This window comes from Pelodiscus sinensis, chromosome 1, assembly GCF_049634645.1.
Source record: "Pelodiscus sinensis isolate JC-2024 chromosome 1, ASM4963464v1, whole genome shotgun sequence".
NCBI classification, from domain to species: domain Eukaryota; kingdom Metazoa; phylum Chordata; order Testudines; family Trionychidae; genus Pelodiscus; species Pelodiscus sinensis.
The window spans coordinates 148,097,818-148,124,646 of record NC_134711.1 but is presented as its reverse complement, the minus strand read 5'-3'; the positions used below and the strand labels follow the sequence as shown (position 1 = coordinate 148,124,646).

Sequence of the window (26,829 nt, the reverse complement as noted above, 5' to 3'; positions counted from 1 at the left end):
GGTGCACAATTACAGACAACCCTTCACTGTCCCCATGAGCAGTGCCACCATCGCCACACACACCATCACATCCCTTTTGAGATGTAGGGGCTCGCCATGTGCCTACCACAGCATGTGGTGTGCACCTCACCTCGGGCACTAAAACCCAAATAACAACAGCTATGGGATGATCATGACACGGCATTCGTATGGGGAAATGATAAAATGCAAAAACATCACTTCATCTCTGTGGGAATGCCTGTGATCCACCCACATTACCTCCTAGCACAAGCATCCAGCCACCTCTCACCAAAGTGGTGCAAAACCTGGGGGCCCTGTCTATGGGAGAGGGAGCTGGAACAAGCTATACAGGCAAAAGTGCAGGGCTACGTCTAGACAGGCATGATTTTCTGCAAATGCTTTTAACGGAAAAGTTTTTCCGTTAAAAGCATTTGCGGAAAAGAGCGTCTAGATTGGCACGGACGCTTTTCCACAAAAGCACTTTTTGTGGAAAAGTGTCCGTGCCAATATAGACTTGGTTTTGCGCAAGAAAGCCCCGATCACCATTTTCACCATCGGGGCTTTTTTGCGCAAAACAGTTTTTAGTTGTCTACACTGGTCCTCTTGCACAAAAACATTTCCGGAAAAGGGCTTTTGCCCAAACGGGAATGTCAAAGCATTTGCGCAAGAAGCACTGATTTCAGACAGTAGAACATCAGTGCTTTTGCACAAAATCAAGCGGCCAGTGTAGACGGCTGGCAAATTTTTGCACAAAAGCAGCTGCTTTTGCGGAAAAACTTGCCAGTCTAGATGCAGCACAGGAGTGTTTTCCCACATTAGGAGTGTTTTATCACTGTAGCTATACCATTAAGTCACTGCTAGGGTAAGCATAGCCTTACCTTTGGGTGATCAGGAAGCATCAGTACTGAACAAAAAGAAAATCCTTCTTCCAGCTGCAGCTGGTTAAGAAACTACTCCTTCCCCCAAGATGAAGAGTTGGCCAGAGTGAGCCATGTGTCCTTTACCTTCAGGCTCGGAAATTGTAACTCTCAGTTTCTGGGGCTGAAAGTGGATAAAATGCACAAGCTCCAGCTTGTACAGAATATGGTTGCCTGGCTTCCTCATAGGACAGGCCTCTGAAAACACATCACTCTATTTACTGTCTACTGGTACAGAGGTCTCTTCCAACATCATTGATTCCCAGGTGTCTCCTTCCCACCAAGTATGCAAATTGCACCCCCACCAACAATGATTTTTTTCTTTTTCCATGCTGAATCTAAATTTTTGGACCCAGGAGTCATATTTATTCTCATTACAAACCTGATGAAGGCAGTGGAGTTACACTCAGACATTAATTTTTCGGGCTTCTAATCTTTCAAAATGCCTTTTAATTTTTTTCTCTCTGTCTTCAGTCACTGATGCTTGTATAACTAGAGAGAAGATGATGAAAGTAAAAGTGTCCCTTTAAGAAGTTGTAGCCTTAAGTAGCTCTAACTGGTTTCACCTGAAGGAAATATAAGGCAGAATGGATAAAAACTGCCAAAAACACCTACAGCTGTCTGAGGATGTAAAATAGCCTGGGCAAAAGCAAGTATATGGAGGGTAGTGAAAGTAAAAAATGGATTATTCAAGATGTCAATGGAATGTTACTAAGATCTCTTTGGGAGAGTTTCTGAGATGTTGTGACCAGCCCATAAGTGAGGAGCAAGCCTGGGCCCTTTGCTTTCAATGTTGTTATGAAATGAAGCAGCTGATTCAGGACTCCCACCCTGTAGTGATTAGAGGTCTGGGAAGCATTCTTATCCACTCTGATGGTGTTGTTTCCTTCACGGTGGGTCCTAAATCTGGTAAGAATAAAGGCAGCAGTAGGTGGGGGTTTTTAAACAAAAATCTTCTTACTCTGATAATCCTATAGGGTTTTTTGCCTGTGTTAATATAATATACATAAATGTGATTGTCTCTGAAATGCTTTCCGTTGTGAATCCCATTAATTCCTCTACAAATAGAAAGCTAACTTGTGATATGTCCTGGTGTCTCTGAACCTAATATCTATGCTCCTAATGTGAAGGGCTGTGTTCTCCAAACCAATTAGGGTATCTACAGAGACTGGAGAAGAGATGTTGGGTAGGAGCATTATACCAGTAATGTTTCTGATATTTTAACTATCAGGTGAGAAGCCAAAGTTTTGGGGTTTTAGTTCTGCATTTGCTGCTTTTCCCAACCTGTAATATGGGGATAAAATACTTTTCTAATTTACGGGAATGCTTTGAAACTCAACTACTGTTTGTAAAGTATTTTTGCCAAAAAGTGCTATAGAACTGTAGCTGATTATTCCTTCCCCCTCCTCTATGATTCTCTATTGAATCACTCAGGGTTTTTTTGTCGGGGAAGGGGAATAACTTGGACGAATTACCGAGACAAGGAATTCTGGCTTCTGGAAAAATGACTGTCTTCCACAATATGGATGCGCGCACACACACACACCCATATTATTTGTAGGGTGACCAATTGCCCTAACTTTGTAGGGACAAAAGCTTCAGAGGGGTAGCTGACTTAGTCTGTAACTGGAAAAACTTAAAAAAAACCCACATAGTCTAGTAGCGCCTTTTAAAGACTAACAAAACGTGTAGAGGGTATCATGAGCTTTGGTGGGTATAACCCACTTCTTCAGATGACTGGAGTGTTGAAAGTCTAGATCCAAGAATAAATAAGGGAAGGGGGGGTGGACAGGAGGAAAAATAAGACAGTGAATAAATTGTTCAAGTAGTTACAAGAGTCTGATAACCAAACAACAATGGAAGTACTAATTGTTCTTAAGTCATTAGGATGTGGAAGGTAGTGTGGGAGCCAATACTTCTGTTCATTCCATGCTGATAACTTAATTTACAAGTTTGTCTTAAATTCCAACTCTTCCCTGTGCATTTGGCTTGTGGAATTGACCTGAAACAACACGGTGACTTGGAAATCCATTAATGAGTGCCTGGGCAGGTTAAGTGTTCTCCAAGAAGTTTCTGTGTGTTGACTTTTTGGGTTGACTTTTTGGGTATCTGGTTTGTGTCCGTTAATGCTTTTCAGTAGAGGCTGGCCAGTTTGGCCAATATACATGGCAGTGGGGCTAGCGTTACCAGGTAGACCCTCTCCCCTCCCCCCAAAAATACCAGACACACTTGATCATGGGCAGGGGGAGGCACCTGCCAGGAGGGGGGCGGGGCTGGCAGGGAGGGCAGGGGCCATGGGGCTTGCCAGGAGGAAGGGGAGGTGGGAAGCAGATCTTGGAGGGATCAGGGGCCGGGGGAAGGGCTGGACAGTAGAAGGGGGGGCCAGAGGAAGGGGGGGTGGGAAGCAGAGCTGGGGGGGGGGGTGCAGCCACTGGCCGCAGCTGGAGTCTAACAGGTCGCACCCCTGGCAGGAACTCCCTCTAGTTGCTAGTAGAAGCCGGACAGGGCTGGGAGCCGCGCCCCCTTCCTGGCTTCTGCACGCAACTAGAGGCTCCCAGCTGGGAGGCGGGGCCACGATTGGCACTGGGAGCCTCCGGTTGTGTGCTGAAGCTGGGCGGGGAGAGTGGCTGGGAGTCCCAGCCACTGCCTGAGCCCTGCCCTGCTTTTGCATGCGACCACAGGGCTCCCAGCGCCAATCATACCCCGCCTCCCAGTCGCTCCCCCACCACCGCCAGGCTTCCGTCCAGCACCTAGCCAGAAATTCAGAAAATACCAGACATTGCATGTGTCCAGTATCTTCTAAATTTTTCTACCGGACAGATGGTGCAAATACTGGACTGTCCAGTAGAAAACCGGACACCTGGCAACCGTAAGTGGGGCATTGCTGGCATTTGATGGCATAGATCACATTAGTGGATGGGCAGTTAAATGAGCCCCTGATGTTGTTGGGTCCAGTGATAAAATCTCTGGTGTAGATGTGCGGGCAGAGTTGGCACCGGGACTGATTGCAGGAGTAGGTTCTTGGATGATTATGATGGAGTTGTGTTGTGTGGTTACTGGAAAGAATTTATTTGAGGTTAGGGGGCTGTCTGTAGGCAAGAATAGGATATTTGGGACTTACAGGTGTGCCAGGTTCTCCCTTCCTGCTCCTCCCACACACAATCCTCCCCCTCATCCTGATTTTTTTCACACTGGCTACTGGGTCACCTTAACTGGGTGGGTGGGTGGGAGAGGGAGAGCAGGCAGGCTTTGGAGACCTGAGAGATGCTTAATCATATTGCTATACGGGCAGTCCCCAAGTTACGCGGATCCGACTTATGTCGGATCCGCAGTTACGAACGGGGCCCTCCCTCTCCCTGGTCTCCAGCAGACCAGGGAAAGGAAGCAAAGCGGCGGAACACGCGGGCAGCAGACAGCCCAGACGCGTCTGGGCTGTCCACTGCCCGCGTGTTCCACCACTTTGCAGACCAGGGGGACGGGAAGCAGACCAGGGGGATGGGGAGCAAAGCAGAGCAAAGCCACGGAGCCCGAGGGCAGCAGGACAGCCACGGCGCATCTGGGCTGTCCTGCTGCCCCCGTGCTCCGCGGCTTTGCTCTGGACACCTGTGGTACAGCAGCTGGGGCGCTGCCAGTTGGTCCAGTAGCGCCGCTCTGGGCGCTACTGGACCAACCCGGCAGCACCCTAGCTGCTCTGCCCCAGGCGTCCTGATTCAGCCACTGCTGGTCAGTTTCAGCAGCGGCTGAATCAGGACGCCTGGGGCAGAGCAGCTTGGGTGCTGCTGGATTGGTCCAGTAGCGCCGAGGAGCGGCGGCGCTACTGGACCAACCCAGCAGCATCCCAGCAGCTCTGCCCCAGGCGTCCCCAAGTCAGCTGCTGCTGAAACTGACCAGTGGCTGACTACAGGAAGCCCCTCCCCCGGGCTTCCTGGAATCAGCTGCTGATCAGTTTCAGCAGCGGCTGAATCTGGATGCCAGTTCCGACTTACATACAGATTCAACTTAAGAACAAACCTACAGTCCCTGTCTTGTACATAACCTGGGGACTGCCTGTACTTCCCGGCTTCCTTGCTTTCTGCTGTTTAGACTTTCTCTGGAAGTAACAATTTATACTGGTATGTGACTGTCAGCATTGGCTGTGGATGGAAAGAGCAGAGGGACAAGTGACTGAGTTAATTTTGTGACAAGTGGCTCAGTTCATTTTGTTGCAGTATTCCAAACAAAGCCGAATCCCACTCCCACATTCTTTTTTTGTTGAAACCGCTCTATCAATGCGGTGGCTGTTGCTAGATTTTCTGTCTTGGAGAGGAAAGGTGGACAAGAAATATTTTTTTTCTTGACCAAAAATCACATGTGGGTGTAAAGAGAAACCTATATTTAGGCATTCTTTCCTCCCTACCTCCACCACACACTACTGGGTGCAGAAGGAAAGGAAAACTCTTCTTTCTTTCGATATTAACAAATATCCACTACGAGATCAAAGCCAGCATGCCGGGATCCAGATAGAAGATGCACCAAGCATCTTTTCCAGTGACCCTCAGTTACATTCAGTTTATCTCCTGTGGAAATTAGAGAGTCGATATGACCCAAGTCTTTTGGAAATCTCCATTCTGACACTGCACCCAATAGTCTTCACAGTGCTATATGATTATGGCATAATTACGTGCATTTTGTGCAAGATGGTCAGGAGGTGTTACTGGAAAAGTTTCATAATTTGCTGAATAGAATTATCCTGTTTGTATGCCTCTATCACTTTTGTATCTAAAGTTAGATATATAATCAATATTCCTATTTCAAATGTAATTACAGCTGGGTGATTCCCACTATGCAAGATGCTTTTAGGTTATGTAGCTGGTTGGGATCGCCTATTCAGGGTAATTGGCCACTAGGGAAAACAGTAAGCACTAAGAGAAGCCGATTTCCCACCTGGAGAGTCTTCCTGAGAACACTTAGGCTGTGTCCAGACTCAGGGGTTTTTTCAGGAAAAGTAGCCTTTTCCCGAAAAAACTTCCCCTGCGTCCAGACTCAAGCTGCGTTCTTTCGAAATTATTTTGAAAGACCGCGGCTTTTCTTTCGATGGCGGTAAACCTCATTTCACGAGGAAGAACGCCTTCTTTCGAAAGTTCCTCTTTCGAAAGAAGGCGTTCTTCAATGTAAATAGGGCTTCCTCGAAAGAGAGCATCCAGACTCGCTGGGTGCTCTCTTTCGAAAAAGCGGATTGCTCTTTCGAAAGAAGCCTGCAGTCTAGACATAGCCTCTCAGGCTGTCTGGAGTAACAGCTGCTATGATTCCACAAGGTCATTAGACCAGTGTGTGGGTCCCTGGACTCCATCATGGGTTGTCAGTGTTTTTCCACAAACTGAGTTTGGGAACAAGGGGTTTCTGCCATGTACTAAAGCTATATAACAGGAGTGGGGAACTTAAGGCCCAGGGGCTGGATGTGGCCTCTGGCTTGCCTGGATCCAGCCTGAGGAGAGTCAGTGTTGGCACTCCAGCCCTGCGCTCACCCAACTCCCCCCCCCCCCCCCCCGACTCCTTCTCCTTCGCTCATGCACCCTACCTCTCAGGCAGACCCCTCACCCCACTACTGTACCCTACCACCTTTCCAGACCCAGCAACCCCCAACCCACTCTTCCTTCCTCCTGCTTAGGGTTACCAGGTAGACACCCACCCACCCCCAAAATACCGGACACACTTGATTGTGAGCGGTGGCGGGGCTGGCCAGGAGGAAGGGAGAGGCGGGAAGCAGAGCTGGGGGGTGATTGGGGGCTGGGGGTGTTGAATGGGAAGGGGGGGCCCAGAGGAAGGGAGGCGGGAAGCAGAGATGGCCGGGGGGGGGGGGGGGGGAGTGCAGCCACTGGCCACAGCCGGAGTCTAACAGGCCGTGCCCCTGGCAGGTGCTCCCTCTAGTTGCTATAGAAGCCGGGCAGGGGGGAGTGGCTGGCTGGAAGACACTTTCCCCACCCAGCTTCTGCATGCAACCAGAGACTCCTAGCTGGGAGGCGGGGCCATGATTGGCTCTGGGAGCCTCTGGTTGTGTGCAGAAGCTGGGTGGGGGGAGTGGCTGGGACTCCCGGCCACTACCCCCGCCCCGCTTGGCTTTTGCATGTGACCACAGGGCTTCCAGCGCCAATTGCGTCCCGCCACTCAGTTGCTCCCCCGCTACTCTGCTGATACCATTATTGGACCTAACCAAGTGAGTTATAAGATCAAGAACATATTCCTGCGCATCCAGAAATAGAATTTATGCTATTGTGCCAAAAGTGTCCGTCTGCTATGTACATTGGACAAACGTCTCACACACTTTGCCAAAGGATCAATGCCCACAAAACAGATGTTAGACAGTATCACAAAGAAAAAAAACAGTTTCTTGCCATTTCAGCCAGAAAGGACATTGTCTCAACAACTTGATTACCTGCATCCTGCTTCAAAGGCCTTTTAAGACTACACTTGAAAGAGAATCCTCTGAACTGTCATTCATGCTCAAATTCGACACTTTACACTTAAGTTTGAATAAATACTCTAATTATCTTACCCATTACAAAGATAGCTTCCGCAATTATCTCTAATATCATTAGCTCACAGACATTTACCTCTCCCCTCCCCATCCCTTTTCTGTTCTGAAATTTGATTTGTCCTTTTCATATGTGTTCATTTTTTTTAAATTGTATCCTTTAACATATACGGATGTGACAATTTTCTTCCACTATTTGATCTGAGGAAGTGGGTCTGGCCCACGAAAGCTCATCACCTAATAAACTGTTTTGTTAGTCTTTAAATTGCTACATAGTTCTGTTTTTTGTTTGAGCTAGGGGAAAAGCAGGACTCAGGCTAAAGGTATTTCTAACCTGTGTATGAAAGACCAGAGGATTCCAAGATGTGTAGCAAGTGCAGCTTGTCCCTTAAGAATTTGCAACCCACCTGATTCATCCATCAGAATGAGATTTATTCAAATCCTGTCTTTCTAGTATATTAAGCTTAGGTGGTGGTTTTGTTTATTTACTAGATAATCTGCTTTCATCTGTTTGCTATTGCTTACAATCTGTCTTTTGTTGTTGTTAAACTTGTTTTTTGCATTATAAACAAATGAGTTGGTGAAATGTTTGGAAGTTTTATCTCGGAAGCTCTTGCATGGTCCCCTCCACCCTGAGGGGGGAAGCACACTGGATAATAAATTAATACTGGTTGGGGTTTGGGCCAGAGAGGACAGTGCTTCTCTGGGGTTCTAGGCGGGCAAGCTGGTGGCTACTTTGGCTTGAGACTTTCTGCTGTTGCTTTATGCGGTGGCTGGGGAGAGAGCCTGCATGTATCTGCAGCTGGATGTGTCCCTACCTTTGTGACTGCTGGTAGAAGGGTAGGAACAGCGCAGTATGAGATGGCCACAACTGGGGGGGTCAGAGTGCTCAATGGTACTCCAGTTTCACAATGCCAACTCTAGTTACCCTCTCTAGCATGTACTTTAAGTCTGTAGGGATTGGTACACTGTGCTGTCTTTCACTAGTAAACAGCTATTTCTCACTTCCCTTTCAGGTGTTAGCAAGACTCAGCTGGAGGAGCAGGTAAGCAATGACGCTCAGCAACCTGATTTTTTTTTATTTTTATTTTTTTAAACCTAGCAAATGCACAGATATAAGTCTGCAGTGGTAAAAGGCCTAGCAATAAGAATAATCAGTGATGCAGCTGAGTCATGACTCCATGGGCCTCTGATATTCATGGCACTCATTCTGTCCCTGTGGCTTGCCTAGCGCATTGCTGTTTGCATGGGAGAAGAGGCGTAGGTGAAATTGAAGGGCTAAATGCACAAGTGATGCAGATTGACTTGACGTGAGATACAGTGAAGGGCTCTGGGATAGAAAATGCAGTCCACAATGGGTGAAAGTCTGCTCTTCCTGCTTCCACAGCTCGCTTAGGGTATGTCTACACTGCGGGCTAAAGTCAAATTATGCAACTTCAGCTAGGTTAATTGCATAGCTGAAGTTGAAGCAACTTAACTTAGCTTTTGGCACTGTCTACACAGCAGGAAGCCGAAGGAAGAACACTCTTCCTTCGATTTCCCTTACTCCTCATGAAATGAGGATTATAGAAGTCAGAATAAGAAGCCTGTTACTTCAAAATAATGGGCTTGTTGTGTAGATGTGGACTCTGTTTCAAAATTAACCTGCAGTGTAGACATAGCCTTAAAGTTTTCTAGCCCTATTTGGGTGTTACAATTGAATTTTGTCCCTGTCTCTTGTCCCTGGCTTATTCAGGGAGCATCTCAACTGCTTACATGAAAGTGGTAGGATTATGTTGTGTGTCCAAAGAGGCAGATGCCCTTGATTGTGGGAAAGGGAGCTAGCATGGTTGGGAGGGGTTGTAATCTTGTGGGTCCATTTGGGAATCTTATTTCCACAATATCAAGTTACTGCTACCTTAATCTGAAAGACTGTTTCCTGGGCCTCTGTTTGCAGCTGACAGAGCATCTGGGAATGGTGATCTATAAGGCGCTGGACTGGGGGATTGACAGCCATATGGAGCGAGAGCTGAGTGAGCCAATGGAGAAGTTGATCTCCCTCCTTCTGAAATTAGACACTGAGGCGACAAAATCAGCAATCACTTGCCAGGATGTCCTCAAGGTTCTCTTCTTCTCTTGTATTTTTACTATACAGCCATGCCAACTTCTGTAATGTGTCTGTACTTATCGCACTACCTAGCTGTTCCAGTGCATTCTGGGAAATCTGGTCTTGGCCCCACCAGCATGTTAGCTGTTGCACTCTTAAAATCTTATCGTGCAGAGATGGAAGGAAGGAAAAATGGGCAAACTAGTTCCACTGGCATCGTTCAGGCTCCGTGTCCTAATAAGTGAGCCACACTGCTTTCTAGAAACTCCCTGCCAGCCTCAGCCATTGGTGAGGCTTCCACACAGGTGAGGATGGGAAAACGTACCACGTGTAAGGTCCTAACTACTTATAAACTCAGTTAATATCTATAGCATGGCTAGGCCCTTAATCCCTAGTTCTCTTATGTAGCGGTCTCCTGCTGCCAGTGCCTGCCTTGGACTTAACCTCATAGAAACATGCCTGCAGGCAACACATTTTTTATTCCTATTTTCTCTCCTCACTTTACCTGACTTTCCAAGTCACTTATGGAGGTTCGGTTTATTTGGATGGGGTGCAGATAAGCTCCAGGATGTAAAGAGAAAGTTATGAGCACACTTCTAAGAAAGCATGGTGTTAACGCACCTCTCCTGCCTCCTGAGAAACTGCTGCAGATGTGAGAAGAGTCAGTACCTGCAGCATTCTCTCTACCTGAGACTTTTTGGATTCGTAGCTGAATGTTGGAAGTGCAAGCAGTTGGGAAAGATTAATGCAGTCAGAATGTGTGGATGCTCCCAAGCAACCTTTCCCATATCCCCAGGCATCATGGGACCCTGTATTCAAAAGCAGCACTGAAGCTAAAGGAAACACTTGACCTAATCTTAATAGCTATCCTCTTTCCAGGCATCTGGCCTCTAGCCTAGAGGTGGATTTCCAAAACTATACGTAAACCTTGCCCGCTAGATTAACTCTTTTTTAATACCAAAATACCTGCCCATATGTTCTCTCAGTAGAACATAGCATGCAGGCACAAAGAAAAGCTTTATCGAAAGTGATCCATGCTCTCCGGTCAGTGCTCTAGTTTCAAATCAATGTCCAGACACTGAGCTTCACTACCCCTCTTCCATTTCGTGTGGGGAAACTGAGGCACAAAAACATGATTTGTCAAAGACCTCACAGAAGGTTCCTGAAAAAGCTGGGATTTGAATTTTAATTATTCCTACTTGCCATTAGGCTGTTCTCAACAAAGTTTTCTCACTCCAATCTCTAGACAGTTGGTTAGTGTGTTCAATGCACAGAGCAGCCATAATTTGAGTCCACCAGTTTTATTTTTAGATTAAAGAAAAGAGAACAATAACAGAAGTGTTCAAGAGTACACAGTGATTTCCTCTAACAAGCTGTCTGTCATGTCCCAGAAAAGGGCAGCCTCACCTGAAAACCAGTTATTTAAAGTTCTGATACACAGAAGATAATAAATTACACAGCTCCCTACAACATCACTGACACAGAATTGGAGGCTGTCTCTTTCCCTATTCCTTTCCCTTCTCTTCCTTTGGAAGGAAAAAAGCAAACAGGAATAGGGGAAGAGAGTCTCTAATTCTGTGTTGTCATTGATGTAGAGAGCTATTTTGAGCCATAACATACAAGGAAAGGTGATCTTAAGCCCAGAACCTGAGTAAACTGGGAACTAAAGGATTTGGCAGGGGAAAGGGCCTTATTTCAACCACCAGTGCTGAGTATATTACTGCATTACCTTTCAGATCTGTGAGGAGCATTTGCCCCGACCTTCTGAGGCTGCCAGCTATTACAGAACGGTCTGCAGGATTCTCTTTGCTGAGTACATAGATCTTCAGAAACTAATGCTCACTATACAAAGCTCCAAAGAGGTATTTTTGGGACCATCGTTAAGCAGCTGTGTTTCTTTCTCCCTCTCCTCCTCTCCCCCCCCCCCCCACTTAATTCTAGGCTAATCCTCTTTCTTTTCCCCTGAACAGAAAGTTATTTAGCTAAGGTTGCGTGCAAGGAATAGAACAAGTTTTCTCCCAAGAGACTGAGTACATTCATCTTGTGTATTTGTCTTCCAAGTTGTTGAAGCTTGCAGTACAGTGACCTGGGCTGGATAGACAGGAACAATTTAAGAATGACTGGACCCAGTACAGGCTAATGATATGCTCACATGTTTGTTTGACAGAGTCTAAAAAGAATGGATGTGGAGGATTTGCTGGACAACGCCTCTCTGAGGAAGAAGGATAATTACTGGGTAAGTTTAGAGTTCTTGGGGGTTTTTTTTTTGCTTTCCCTCTGAGGCCTTCCAGTGACTTACCAGCTTAAAACAAATACAGAAAAACAAACTAGTTAAAACCCTGTAAATACCAAGTGACCTGTTATACTAAACTCTAGCTCTCTGCGGGCGTTGCTCTCCACTCTAAGAACAACTCTTCTCTGGTCTCCTCTACATGGCCAACTTTGGGGAGAGATCTACTGTAGCAATGGACAACAACGCTGTAGATCAGCAAGCAACATTCTAGCCATTGTGCCACAGACCTGCTGTGAGCAGGTTTAGATGTCAGATAGTTTAAAGGCCATTGGCTTCAACTGATGGCATCTGTGCAGCTCCATTAGCGCGAAAGCAATGGTGGGAGAGTCCCAGAAAAAGCTCTATCAATGTAGCTTCCATGGGGTAGGAGAATTCCCCCACCATCCTGCCCAGTCTCATCACTCTAGTCTAGTAGGTGGACTCCAAGATTGCTGGGGCTGAGATAATGACTTGTTCTGCCTGTCCAGGGTTAGTGAATTCAGTGCGCAACGAAAAACAAACCGCTCTTCTGACTGGAGCCTTGCCAGGGTAAATCAATGCACGAGTCTGCAAAAGATAGCAACAGCAACTCCCTGGGGACTGGTCCTGCTCCCTTTGTCTAAATAGCATTCACTTGGAAACATAACAAACCATTCACGTGACAATGTTTGTGACATTTGTTTGGGCATATTTTCAATGTTGTCATGTATTAAACTAACAAGTTAATGCACGCTCCTCAGACCACTACATCAACTTCATATGGCCTATTCAGGGAGGACCCATGTAAATGCATGGGCTTTGCAGTGTGACCTCAAAGCCCACAGACTCAGCATTGCTTAACTAAGAATGCATTTTCAAAAGCTGAAGTTTCACTGTCAATCCCCTACTGCTAGTCTTCCGGATTCAAGCGCCCCCAGGAGCCAGCTGCTTGTACCATTCTGGCAGGTAGCCAAAGCCTGAGTTGAGTAGGGCTCCATAGTCATGTCCACATCTTGAGTGGCTTCTGGGAGCTAAAGCAAACTATAGAGCACAGCATTGTACACTAGTATGCTGAACATCGCCATTAGCTGCTGCAGAGCTGCACTGTTCCAGCAGGAGATTGGAATGTCTAAGGTACCACTCACTTGACCTCAATGCTTAGATGCCTCCTGGGAACATAACTGTCCTTTAAGTGTGTGACTGTGAGTGGAGCATATGCATAGCTCTTACCCCCCCTCCACCTGCCCCCTTTGCATTAATGAGACTAATGCTGTCTGCTTTTCTTCTGCTTAGTAATCCTGACACCAGTTGTAGATGAGAAATGTGTGCAGGTTTCTAAAACAGTATATTCTCTCTCCTCTGAAGTCAGGGTAGCTCCATGCAGAATCTGGAGGGAATAAAAGTGACTTTCAAGTCTAATGACTTTCAAGTCCATGGCTAAGGTTGGACCCTCTCAGCCAAAAGCACATGAAAGCTAGCAGAGGAGAATGTGTTAGGACTATTATCTGTATTGTACTTTAAAAAAGTCTTCCAAGGAGCTAGGCTGCAGGTTTTGGGTGTGAAAAGAATGGAATCTTCTCTTGGTTAGTTGGTTAATGAAGTGCTTAAAACGTCTCATGGTAGGAAAAGGGACTCTGGTGCTGCTTGCAATAATTACAGTACTCTTTTCTATACTACTACTCGTTTGTGAAGGCAGTTCCGCTTTAGCTGTCAGACAGCTGCTTGTATCAATCTCTTTTGCTACTGCCCAGTTTGCTGCAATCTTTCCTTGGACTTCTTTGCATTAAAAGATAGCTCAATGTTCTGCTACTCCAAAAACACAGTAGTTCAGGAAAAACAGTCTCAGAATGGCTGTCCATTATTTCAGTTGCAACTTTACTCTGTTTTTAGTGTGACTAGAACCTCATGTGTAGCTAGGCTACAACCATGGGCAGGCCGGGTTCTTGACTATCATGGCCTATAACTATAAACATCTCTCTCCATCCTTGTTGCTTGGGTAGTGCAGCTTAGTTATGGCTCTGTCAAGTCGTCCAAATGTCCTGTCATCAAGAGAAACCAAGACCTAATATTGCAGATTTTTGAGGGGAGAAAGAAGACCCCAAGGAGGCAAATATGGAAAACTTACATTTTCAAGCAGCTCTAAATCAAAAAAGTAAAAGCCCCCCACTTTTTTGTTCAGTCCATTGCTAACAAGGAAAAGTAACATCATTAAGCTGTTGGTTTAACACCAAATGTGGATCTGAACAGAATCATTTTGTTGTGTTAATGGGGCAATCTTGCAGACACTTGCTTTTAGGTTGCTGCATGAATCTTGGAAGGTGAAATATAGAACAGAATGGATACATATTGAAGCTGACAATCGAGCTCCCATAGTTTGAGTTAATTTGTTTTACTTCGGTCTTCATTCCCCTCCCCCTTATTTGGATCATTCAAAAGGATTACAAAGACTACTTTGTATGTTGTAGGCCAGTCAGTGTTTCTCAACCTTTTTTTTTTTTTTTTTTTTTTTTTTAAATATATAAAGTACCTCTTCTTTTTTTAAAAAAAAAAAAAAAATAGTACCCCCAGTACCTACAGTTTTCAGACATTTTTTTTCCCCACCATTGCAACACATTTGTGTAAACAACTTAATCGTAGCCGGGCAGGCGACGACACTTTTGGGTGCAAAAAACAAAAATAATAAAGCGCTGTAAAACAAATTCAGTTCTCCAAATTTCAGTTGTTGACATTCCCCCCCCCCCCCCCGACTTCTCTCGAGTACCCCTAAGGGTACTTGTACCACTGGCTGAGACACACTGCTGAAGGCCACATTTAATGATCTTAATATCTTGGCTAGTATCTCATCCAAAGATCTTGGAGACATTCTACAACAGTAAACCGTTCAACAGTTATCTGAGGTAGCTAAATTATTTTAACCATTTTCTTGGGCCCACTTGGGCACAAGGCTGTATTTCTAAAGTTAATGAGAAGTGAGAGGTGAACCCACCTGAGTCCTGCCTAATGCCTCCCTGCCCCATTCTTCTGCTTGAAGCACTGGGCTACTCTGCCTGGATTTGTAAACAGGCTTAAATGAGGATCTCAGGCAGATACTTGTGCAGCTAGTTGAGCCCCTTTTTGAGTATGAGAACTCCCCCTCAGATTGCAGCACTGTTTAAATTGCCTCATGTTATCCTGTGGCAGGCTAGCTTGTGGCACGATGTCGTTGGGGAACTGCGGAATGGTGTGCGGCTGCGCAAGACCGTGGACCGACCCCGGCGTAGCGTTCCTCCCAAAGAGTACACCCGGTCTCCATACGAGCTCTTGGCAGAGGACATCAGACACAAAAGATACACCCTCCGCAAGGTGAAGGTGAGCAGTGCTTCTCAACACTCTTAGCCTGGAGTCTGCTGCTCCAGCTACTTGTCATCTGTTCAGTTAAACCCAACCTGTGTCCTGCAACTTTCCCTCCAAGTCGCTGCCAGCCTCCAAAGGTAGGTGAGAATTCATGAGCGCCACTTGGCTATGTAATGACCACCAAAACAAACTTTGCCTACAGTGATTTACACAACATTACTTTGTATGAAGCTACTTCGTAAAACTGACTCTTACTTTACTCCCTTTCCTGGCTCTGGAAACACTGATCTGTCTCCACAGACACTCGGTGTGTTCTAACTGATCTTCTTGGAAGTGTGTAATCCAGAAATGGAGGGCTCTTCCATGAGAGATCAAAGGGAAGCTTACCAGTGGGCTGCCACGAGGAGAGGACTCTAGGCAGCACTCACTCACTTGAATGGGGGGGGTTGGGCAATTTAAGGAAAATTTAAAACTTCCCAACAAGTTTTGTCGGGAGGGCTGGCTGTCATTGGCTTTTCTCCTTGCAAAATCATCTTCCTATTGCTTTCTTGGGAGTGAAGGGTCCAAAGGGCAAAAGTCTCATAATAGCACTCTTGCTTTATCTCCTGCCTAAAAAGATTGACTTGTTACACATACCTGTTGAAATGCCATGAGTGGTTATAGAAGATTGAGCTAGGAAATAATTTCACATCTTCCACTTCTACGGAAGGAGGCATTTCAATAAAAAATGAACTTTCATCACTTCATATCTGTCCTTTTTTCACCCTTTCAGATCAACGGTGAGCAAAAATGCAAGAGCTCTGAAGGCAACACAATTACTTCACAGCCTCTTTTAAAGCTAGTAAGTGACTGACTTGTTTAGTTGTGATGGCATGAACAGAAGGGCCACTGAGTTGTTTGAAGCAACACTGACCTAACGTTCCAGTTACCTTGCCTGACTTGGGAATGAGAGAGACCATCATATGACACATTAAAAGACCACCTGTGATACAGGTGGGAGGGAAGATGACTGCTCCTACAATTCTATAGTCCCCAGGGGCCAGCAGCTGCTGTATGAGGCAGCAGTGCAGGGTGTCAGGCAGGAGCTGGTCCAGGAGGGGAGCCAATTTAAAAAACAGCTCCCCTTCTGGACTGGCTGCCAGTTGCCCAGTGCTGCTGCCTCTGATAGAGGCAGCAGTGGGGGTGCCAGCAGCTCCTGTCTAGTGGTGGGTCTGAGCTCCCAGATCCAGCACAAGCCAGAACTGAGCCAAGCTGCCTGCCCGCCTCCTAATACACTTTAAATCAAGAGCTGCAGCAGGAGTAGGTTCTGGAGCCAGCGCAAGCCAGAACTGAGCTGGGCAGCTGGCCAGCCTGCTAAAAAAAAATTTACTGGCATGGCTGGGAGGAGGGAAATGTGTGTAGGTTAATGCTATAGACTATCAGCTTTTGCTTATCGCTTAATCGACTATAATCTGAGGGCATGTCTATACTACAGCATTATTTCAAAATATCTTATTTAGAAATAGTTAATTTGAAATAAGGTATTTTGAAATAACAGGTCCACACATAAAATGCAATTCAAAATAGCATTTTTCTATTTCAAAATAGCGCATCCACATTGAGTGGACTCTGAATTGAAATGAAGGCTGCTTAGAACCAGCTCACGCAGGGCTTCAAGTCAGGAGTGTCTTTGTGTGGCTGCTGCCTGGGGCTACCTGAGGTTTGTGCTTAAAGTGACCCCTCCCCAGGACAGCCAGATCTCAGGTCCCCCTGCTTGCTTGTCTACCTCGATGAAAGACAGCAAAGCATTTTGTGTCTGCGTGCGCTGATTGCCCTCACTCAGGACACCACAGCACTCTGCAACATGGAGTCAGAGCTGACCCTGGGCACTCGGGTGCTTCTCTTGGATGCGTTGCTGTGAGCCTGGCTGCGCTTTCTGCAGGCTGCCATCCGGGAGGTCCATCGGGGGGCTGTCAGTATCCAGGAGGCCCTGTGGGAGAGCTTCCACCCTGAGGAGCACTAAGAGCCTCCCTGGTCTGCCCCACTGGAGGCTTGTGCTTCATTCCTCCCTCATGTCCTTCCACTTACTCCCCCCACCCCCCTTCCAGATGTCAAATAAAATACATGTATTTTCATGAACACAAACTCTTTATTTAACAAAACGGGGGGGGGGGGGGATGAAACTCCGGGGAGATTGGGGAAAGGAGGTGGGAGAGGGAAGGGGGAAACCTGAGAGGAGGGAGCTTGAAGGGGGAGGGGAAGCTCAGGGTTGGGGGTCTCGCCGGACCAACTTGATTGTCATGCAAACCTGCTCCTGGGTTCGCACGTGGCCTTTGGTGGTCAGGCTGGCAGCTATCCTGCCCTAGACGGCCGCGTTCCGCCATCTAGTGCAGAGATCATGGATGTTGGGGGGCATCACCCCCCAAACCTGAATAAGGTCCATGATCTCCACCCTGGACCAGGAAGGTGCCCACCTTCTCCGGGCCCTGGCAGACTGCTCCTGGGGAGCGGTGGAGGGCTGGCTGTCAGTGGCTTGATGGCTCATGTTTTGGGGCCACTGGGTCAGGGCAGTGACTGCTGGCTCTGGGCTGACACGCTTGGAGCTAGTACAGGCACTGTGGCCAGAGTCTACCCCTTTAAGGGCTCCAGGGCTGGGGGACAGGAAAGGAAGTTTTCCTGGTTGTTCCCAGAGTGGCCACCAGGGCACCCTGGGAAGGCTGGAGGCCTCCTATTTCGAAATAAGTGTCTATATTGCGCTTATTTCAAATTTGGCATTATTCCTCATAGAATGAGGTTTACTAAATTCGAAATAAGTGCTCCGCTATTTCGAATTTATTTCGAAATAGCGGTTTGCCTGTATAGATGCTATTAAAGTTAATTTGAAATAACGACTGTTATTTTGAATTAACTTTGATGTGTAGACATACCCTTACATCCCTAGTGTGGACTCTGATTTGTGAAAGTGTGCTTGTCAGAAGGGGAATGTCTTGCTCTGGGGGAATTTTCATTTTATCCAGTGGCCTTTCATAGCTCTTTACTTCATGTTTACAGGCCTCTGAGAGGAAACTGAAAGAGAACTCCCCCAAAGAACCCAGTCTGCATGACCTGCTCATGATGGAAATAAAACAGCCGCGGAAGCTTCGGCCATCTTCTACAGAGAGAAATTGGAGCAAGCACAAAGGTACCTAGTGGCACTGCTGGGCATCCAGTAGCAATAGGCATACAACTTATGGAGTATGAGTTAGTCGTGGGTCAAGTAAGGGATCCAAAAGAGCTTTGCATCAGTTTTCTGAGGCACCAGCATTGTGCTATATAACTAATATACAGATTAGTACAACTGGAAGGATTATCTAGTTGAGTCCCCTGAATCTCTGCCTTACATCACCTACTAGGGCCCATTTGCCTGGGCTGGAGTGTCTCCTCTTCTAAGAAAGATGAATAAAAGGCTCGACTCCTGAGAGATTAAAAGGAGACACAGGGCTGCTGAGCCATCACCACTTCCAAGAGCTCCAGTGTGGGATTTTGGGCATCTGTCATCGGTGTCTTGCATCTACATAGCACTTATATTTCAGGTGTTTGGGTTTTTTTTTTCTTTAGATACCTTTGTGATGCCAATACTTTCATTGAATTCCACTTGTGGCAATGTCTTCTCCATCCGGAATGCTATTACAGAAATTACGATTCACAGAGTTAGAAAACAGCTGCTGGTCCCTAGCTTGCTGGCCTCAGAATTTCAGGTAAGCCGTTTTAAAAGAAATTTCACTTTAGAGAATAAATGGAGTACCTATCAATTCACCTGAAGCCTGCCTATCCTGCAGCAATCCAAACTTTCGGTGTGTTTAAAAAGAAATACAATCACTTATGTGGTGTAGCTGGAGCTTAAAACTGAGGTTCTCACTGCTCTCAATGTAAATTCCATGACTTTTTTTTCATAAAAGGTGGGACCTACATAGCCAGTGTCAGCCAAAATGCCTTGGGCTCCTCTGTCACTACTCTCCACTTCCAAGGTGTCTGCATTTCATGTATTATGAAATGCAGTGACTATCTTATCTCAAGTCAATCATTCCGTCTCCCCTGCTTGTGGAATTTCTGAGCAAGTAACAGTCCCTCTGCTGCTGCTGTTTTTGTCCTCTGCCTGCTACAGAAGGGGCTACATCACATTTGTGTGTCAAGGAGGTCATCTGGGCTTCTCTCCCTAATTCAGTGAACGACCCGTGGCTTTTCTTTGTACAGGGAGCAGGGAACACGGCTGTGGCCTGACGCGGTCTTTCATGGCTGGCATGCCAAAACGTCAGCATTGGGCTCCCCTTCCAGATGGGAGCCAGGTGCTTTCCTTGCCACCCTTTGCTCCCCTCAGACTCCAGCATGGCTGTCCTGTGACTCAGAAGGGCACTCAGAACAGGGCTTGAGGAGACGCTGTGCAACATCTCCCTCTCAAATTGGCTTCTCTTTAGTCTTTAACTGAGCTCTCCTTTTGCCTAGGACTCCTTTCCTACACGGTGGGCATCGCCAACTATTGCGGAACTGATTGGAACCAGATACGCTATGGTGGTGTCTGAAATGGAAGGCTCCTGCCAAAGAGATGGTCCCAATGGATCTTCAAGGGCCAGGGTATTTTCAGCATTCCCCTTTGATTTACTGTCCTTTCTTTCTGAAGCATCTGTTGACTCATGCCCTCCTGTTCCTGGGAATAAAATGTTCCTGGCAGGTAAATAGATCCAAGTGGCTTCACTTGAAGATCAGTATAAAATAGGATTGAGTCCTTCCATAGTCCACACTGCTCAATGTTCTATTTCTAACTATGTTTAATTTGCACAATGAACCTAAACCAGGGTGGGCAATTTTTAATTGGGGTGGGCACTCCAAGATTTTGGCAAGTGGTCAAGAGCCACACTTAAAAGCAAGAGGAAGACCAAGGACAGGGTAGGCCCACTGCTCAGTGAGGAGGGAGAAACAATATCAGGAAACTTTGAAAGAGCAGAGGTGCTTAATGACTTCTTTGTTTCGGTCTTCACCAAGAAGTCTGAAGGAATGCCTAACATAGTGAATGCTAGTGGGAAGGGGGCAGGTTTAGAAGATAAAATAAGAACAAATTAAAAATCACTTAGAAAAGTTATGTCTGCTCCTCCATGAGGATCTGATGGAATGCATCCTAGAATACTCAAGGAGCTGATAGCTAAAGGCTCAGAGGAGCGATCATCTTTGAAAAATCATGCAAGACGGGAGAGATTCCAGAAGACTGGAAGAGGGCAAATATAGTGCCCATTTATAAAAAGGGAAATAAAAACAACCCAGGAAACTACAGACCAGTCACTTTAACTTCTGTGCCAGGGAAGATAATGGAGCAAGTAATTAAGGAATTCATCTGCAAACACTTGGAAGATAAGATGATAGGTAACAGCATGAATTTGTAAAGAACAAATCATGTCAAGCCAATCTGATAGCTTTCTTTGATAGGATAATGAGCCTTGTGGATAAGGGAGAAGCAGTGGATGTGATATACTTTAGTAAGGCATTAGATACAGTCTTGCATGATCTTATCAAACTAGGCAAATCCAACTTAGATGGGAGGGGCTACTATAAGGTGGATGCATAACTGGCTGGGTAACCGTTTTCAGAGTAGTTCACCATCCTGCCAGAAGGGCATAACAAGTGGCTTCTGCAGGGGTCTGTTTTGGAACTTGTTCTATTCAAAAGCAAACATGATTTTGGGATGCATTAACAGGAGTGTTCTGAGCAAGACACGAGAAGTCACTCTTCTGCTCTACTCTTCACTGATTAGGCCTCAGTTGGAGTATTGTGTCCAGTTCTGGGCACCACATTTCAAGAAAGATGTGGAGAAATTGGAGAGGGTCCAGAGAAGAGCAACAAGAATGATTAAAGGTTTAGAGAACATGACCTATGAAGGAAAACTGAAAGAACTGGGCTTGTTTAGTTTGGAAAGGAGAAGACATGCTAGCAGTTTTCACATATCTAAATGGGTGTCACAAGGAAGAGGGAGGAAAAAATTGTTCTCCTTGGCCTCTGAGGATAGGACAAGAAGCAATGGGCTTAAACTGCAGCATGGGAGGTTTAGGTTGGACATTAGGGCAAACTTCCTAACTGTCAGGGTAGTTTAAACACTGGAGTAAATTGCCTAGGGAGCTTGTGGAATCTCCATCACTGGAGATATTTAAGAGCAGGTTGTTTAGACATCTATCAGGGATGGCTTAAATGGTACTGGGTCCTGCCATGAGGGCAGGGTACTGGACTTGATGACCTCTTGAGTGTTCTCTGATTCTATGGAGGGGTTGCGGGGTCTGGCATGGAGGATGGGTGCAGAAGGGAGCTTGGGGTAGGAGACTGGGGTTCAGGAGGGGGTGTGAAGACTGAGGGCATTTGGGTAAAAGAGGGGGTTGTGATCTGGTGTAGGGTCCAGGAGGGGGCAAGGGAGCAGGAATTGTGACCTGGAAGAAGGGGGTACAAAGAATTTGGGTCTGTCTCAGTGTCTCCATTTCAGTATCCCAACTTTCTTCATTGGATGCCTGTGCTCTTCCACACAATATATGTATTGTCAAGAGCAGCTCTATTGTCTGAATCAAGTCTTGTTGTCAAGTTTCAAATCTTATCTAAAAACCCCTTTTCCTATGGCTCTTAATTCTTATATCGATGCCCTCCTCCTACATTTGAACTGTTACTGTATGTGGTTCTAGCCTTCAGGACGCTGAATAATACGGAATGTGCTGTGCTGTACTGGCAACATCTACTGTTTGCCAAGTGTTGTCCCATTGGCATTCATAGGTAACTCTTATCTACAGGTCTGTGCCTACTGCCGTAAGCAGATGGTCTTTCTGTGGCCTTACATGTGTCATCTCTGTAGCAGGTAAGCTGATGTAGAAAGACTTTATGGGGCCAAAGAAAGGATAATAAACTATTTTCAAGTGCCAATTGCAACACTCAGTGGAACAAACGTAGCTCTCTAGCTTTGCCTGCATAGTTGAGCACTATTGTAACTTTTTGTTATGGTTGTGGGTAAAGGGAAGATGGTCACCTTTGTAGTGTCTTAGTTGTATTAATTGTTCCCCCTATGCTAGAGACAGTCCTCCTCTGCAAAGGTGGAACCTGATTGTCCCCAAAGTCCTGGGGCAGAGGGTGGCTTGGTTCTAGATCAGGCTTTTAGGCAAATGCACCAAGTCAGGATCTTATGGATGAATGATGAAATTCTGTGACTGCTTCAGTAACTTGGAGCATGTAGTAACCCCTCTGCTTGCACATAAACTGAAAGGTTTGTTCCTGGGGGAAACAAATCAGGGGCCTGTGACAGACTTAGTTGTTTTAACTAAATTTGAGGCAGAAGTAGTTTATTCAGTATGGGTCATTCATCACTGATCAAATACCTGGGCTATACTGCCATGTGCTTCTGCACAAGAGCGTCCATGGCAGTGTGGACGCTCTCTTGCGCAAGAAAGCTCTGATGGCCATTTTAGCCATAGGGCTTTCTTGTGCAAGAAACCCCCACCACGCATCCACACTGCCCTCTTGCACAAGAGATCTTACACTTGTTAGAAAAGAGCATAGCTCTTGTGCAAGAAGCCCACGCTTTACTGTAAATCTTCTTGTGCAAGAGCCAGCGGGCAGTATGGAGACACTGCATAAGAACAGCGTTCTTGCGCAAGAACCCGCCAGTGTAGACATAGATCCTATCTTTTGGTGACCCAGTCAGACAGCACTAGTACTGAATTGTGAATATTAAGTATGTGTGGCTGACAATGAATAGTTTGATAGGGTGGAGCTTTTTCACCCGAGATCACTTTAGTGACCAGTGAATGGGAAAGTTCTAACTGAGGCCAGGTGAACAGTCATAATTCCAAATGATGCCTCTGAGCTTATTTGGAAGACCCATCTTAGCCTACAGTATTGGGAACTCCCAAACTCCATTCAAATAACAACACTGGTTGGTTTTTTTTGTTTTTGTTTCCCCCTTAGTGTCATCTGCTGTGATTGCTGTGTTAAGGTATGTCCTTTACTCTGGACCATAGCCTAACTGATTAATTTCTGTCCTGAGTGCCCTTCCATATGTCTTAACTGGACAATGTATCTTAAACCACTTTCTTGGTAGCTTCTGGAAGAAGCTGTCTCAAGATTCCAAACCAGTAAAAAAAAAAAAAAATTATATATGATACACCCAAAAGTATAGGCAATTTCATGGTCCGAATGATAAAGTACCAGATGGAAAACCTTTTCTGTTTTCTATTCAAAGCTTGACCATCAATTTGCTGTGACATTCCACACTTAATTCCCCTCCCCCCCCCCCCCCCCGCAAACCAATGGAGATGATGATGTTACCCATCAATGTTTGTAAAGTGCTTCAAGATCTCTGAAATACTTATTACTAGGAACTTTCTGATTCTGGTACAACTAACATTTCCCCCCCCCCTCCCCCCCCCACCTGATATGTTAAAATATTATCCTGCATTTGGCAAACTTGCTCTGTCCCATGGTAGCTTTCTAAAGCAGAATTTGTTCTGTTGATGACTTAAGTTTCATGGCCTTCTGCTTCTAGATGTCCATGCCCTTCAGACCATGTGTGCATCTTCCACTTAACTTAATAAGAGCACTAAAGCTCACTAAGGAGGAGGATCCAGCTACCCAAAACCAGAAATCAACACAGTTGTTGATTGAAGTAGAACATTGGGATTGTTCTAGGTAAGTGTGGGTTTTGTTTAGTGGTGTGTAGGGTTTTTTGTTTGTTGTTTTTGTTAAATGTGAGACTTGCTTTCTATAGTCTTACCCCCTCTGGGTGTCTAGAAAGAAGGCATTGCTTCTGTGAAGTAGGACCTGTACAGGCAAATACAATGACTGTTAAAGACATCATTTGTGCTTTTGAACAACTGCATGTTACACTGGCTTTTGGCCTGCCCACTTATTCTGGTTTATTAATGACTCTCTTGAAAAGGTTCTGTTGGGTCTTAGGCTTTAGGCAGAGATGGGTAAAGTGGATTACAGTTAACATCTTGCCTGAAACTTTCATACGTAATAGTAACTTTCTCCAGGCTTATGCTATTGCAGAAAAATCACCTAATATTATTCCCTATCCAGTGTCCGATATATTCCCAAAGAAAACTTCATTAAAGCTGGTAGAACTTCCCCGGGTCCAATAGCTCTTGTGTCTCTCCCCATAACTTAAGATGCAAACTGGGCCTAGTGTTCATAGGGAAGGAATTTTAATTGACTCAGAGGAGTCTTCCCTCTACCAAACTAAGTGTCTTGTGCATAGGCTACATATTATGGAATGTACTCTGATATTGTAAAGCAACAAGCAGTGTCTTGGTTCTCTTCCCCATTTTATCTGTGTGAAGCCCTCCCCTCTTATTGTGGGCAAGCTATTCCAAAAAGAGTGTAAAACCTGTCCCAAATATATTCGGGTCTTGACCCTTGTTATTGGGAGCCCCATATGGGAGGATGAGTGATCACAAGACCGCTTTCTCAGATCTGGAGTTGTGTTGTCCATGATGAGAATAGCATTGGAAAAACTCTTGGCTTTGAAAGGCCTCTCTGGGCCAGAAAAGATCTGTACACTGCAGCCTTTGGATTTGACCTATTTTTCAGTGTGGGTCAGTACAGCGTTCAGAGCAGAGTTGACAGCCATTAATACTACTTAAGTAGCCTCATTCTGAACTCCTTAGAGCTCTGTTGGAATAGCTGCTCTCCTTGTAAGGCAACATCCCACCTCAGTTATTGCCATGTACATGACAAACACAAATCACTTGGCCATCTACCAGAAGGTGGTGAGCCCTCTCTTGACCAGCCACAACTATAAAGAAGGCCTATTCGTAGCTGTGGGGATCAATTACCAGTGACCTTTTAGGATGCAAGACTAATGAGAAGTCCTTGTGGCACCTTATTGACTAACAGAAATATTGGAGCATAAGCTGTCGTGGGCGAAGACCCACTTCGTCAAGCATCTGACGAAGTGGGTCTTCGCCCACGACAGCTTATGCTCCAATATTTCTGTTAGTCTATAAGGTGCCACAAGGACTTCTCATTAGTCTGAATCAGCAAGAACAACACGGCTACCCCTCTGATACTTTTAGGATGCAGTCCATCCTGATCATGAGAGGATACGTTGTCCTCCTGCATGCCCCTCCCCCACTCCATGCAGATCAGCTGGTGCTTGCTTGTTCCTCTTGTGCCATACTGAAGGGCAGAGTCATTCTTAGGATTTATGGGGCACTACATAGTTCTGTTAAACTGGTGCCCCATGCCCAGGGACAGCCGTGGATAGAGTTTTTTTTTTTTAGAGATGTGATTTTAATCTTCAACACACATGAGATTTTTAAAACCAATTTTAAACTAGGGTCCTGTCGACTAACATAGTAAATTCAGAAACTGACAGGATATCCCTGGGGCTGGCAAACACCTGTTAAATGGCTTCACCACCACTTGAATGGCTTTCACAGGTTGAGTGTTCTGCTAATGGCATGGGCAGGTGCTTAAGGCTGGATGAACATTAAGACCCAGTGGTGCCCCAAATTTTCTGCATATGGGTGCGGATTGCCCTGACTGAAGGGAGTTGAAGGTGCCTGGCACCATACAGGAGTGTGCTCTAGCAAAGTGCTAATTGGGTGTTGGATCAGATGGGGAGGCAGGGAGGGAAGGGTTGACTGAATGCTCCACCTATTTAACTGAAGCCTGGATTCATTTTTGTAACTTTCAGAGTACCACTAGTTTTTGAACCCCATTGCCTAGCACAGCCTCTTGCCTCTCAGAGGACTACCATGAGGGACTGGCCTTCTATGGATATCTGTACCAAATGTGAGCAATACTTGCTGCACATCCTCTCCAGCCAGCAGCAATGCATCCCTCCCAGGAAAAGATCCCGGTCATGGGCTGAATTGGAGTGACTCCTGTCTCCAAGTGTGTCTCCTGTCCTGTCCTTTTGATTCCTTTACATATTTTTGGGAGGGTTGGGGGGGCACCTGGAGTGAATGCAAATATGAGTTGTGTGTATTAAAGGCCTGAATCAGACTCCCTGCTGGTTAGTCTTACCTAGCTAGAAGGCACAGCTATTTATTTACACAATTTCAATGTAAAACATTGTGGCTCTTACCAATCTGCTTTTTAATTATTTTTATAAATTTAATAAATATTGAAGCAGTGTGATGCCTCTAGTATTTCATCCTTGACCACACTTGCTATCACCCCTACAGATGACAAAAATCAAATAGTCCCTGCCAAAGGGCAAGCCCCATTATCTAACAGGGAGAACACAGTAAGTGAGGGAAGGTGCTCATTCCAAAGCTCTGTTTAATGGGGGAAAATGGAGCTTCCCATCATGTCATGAGAGCACCACAGTCTGTCTTGGGGGCCCTTGTTTCTAGCTCAGCTGGAGGCAGTCAGTACACTGCTAGAAAGTCTAGAAAGTCTGACACAGCAGAGCTTTTCCCCTCCTGCCTTTCAGGAATGGGCACCCCTCTATCACCACCTGCAGTAATTGCCCTCAGCCTGTTGCTTTACTTTTATTCTGACCTTGGACTTTTTTCAGCTGTCCTGAGTTGAACCACCTTGATTCTTTTGTGATGCTCTAGTGAAGAAAAAAATACAGAGTGTATTTTGGTAAACTGTAGCAATGGCAGAGAAGAGGTTTTGCATATATACTTTAATTTTAGAATACTCTTAAATCCTTCCTGTTCCCTTAAGACAACCTGGAGAAACAAATGTAGTTCAAAGGTTGATTTCTTCCTGCTGCGTGGAGGGAAGAGCTGGTTGTTCT

At 45.8% G+C, this 26,829-nt stretch overlaps 1 protein-coding gene across 2 annotated transcripts; it reads left to right on the top strand.

Moving 5' to 3' along the window:
• Positions 1 to 1,532: 1,532 nt before the first annotated feature.
• On the top strand, positions 1,533 to 26,216 carry LOC102459274 (protein spire homolog 1-like). Of its 2 annotated transcripts, none has more exons than XM_075906711.1 (14): positions 1,533 to 1,826; positions 8,445 to 8,473; positions 9,365 to 9,529; positions 11,251 to 11,376; positions 11,682 to 11,750; positions 14,946 to 15,113; positions 15,871 to 15,939; positions 18,129 to 18,258; positions 18,675 to 18,814; positions 19,560 to 19,688; positions 21,875 to 21,939; positions 23,043 to 23,070; positions 23,620 to 23,762; positions 25,774 to 26,216. In XM_075906711.1, the coding sequence occupies exons 1-14, from the start codon at positions 1,598 to 1,600 to the stop codon at positions 25,958 to 25,960; spliced, it is 1,677 nt and encodes a 558-aa protein (XP_075762826.1). In that variant the 5' UTR covers positions 1,533 to 1,597; the 3' UTR covers positions 25,961 to 26,216. The 2 variants fall into 2 exon arrangements, with proteins under 2 accessions (XP_075762826.1, XP_075762834.1); XM_075906719.1 differs by having other exon boundaries at positions 1,700 to 1,810.
• The last annotated feature ends 613 nt before the right edge of the window (positions 26,217 to 26,829 follow it).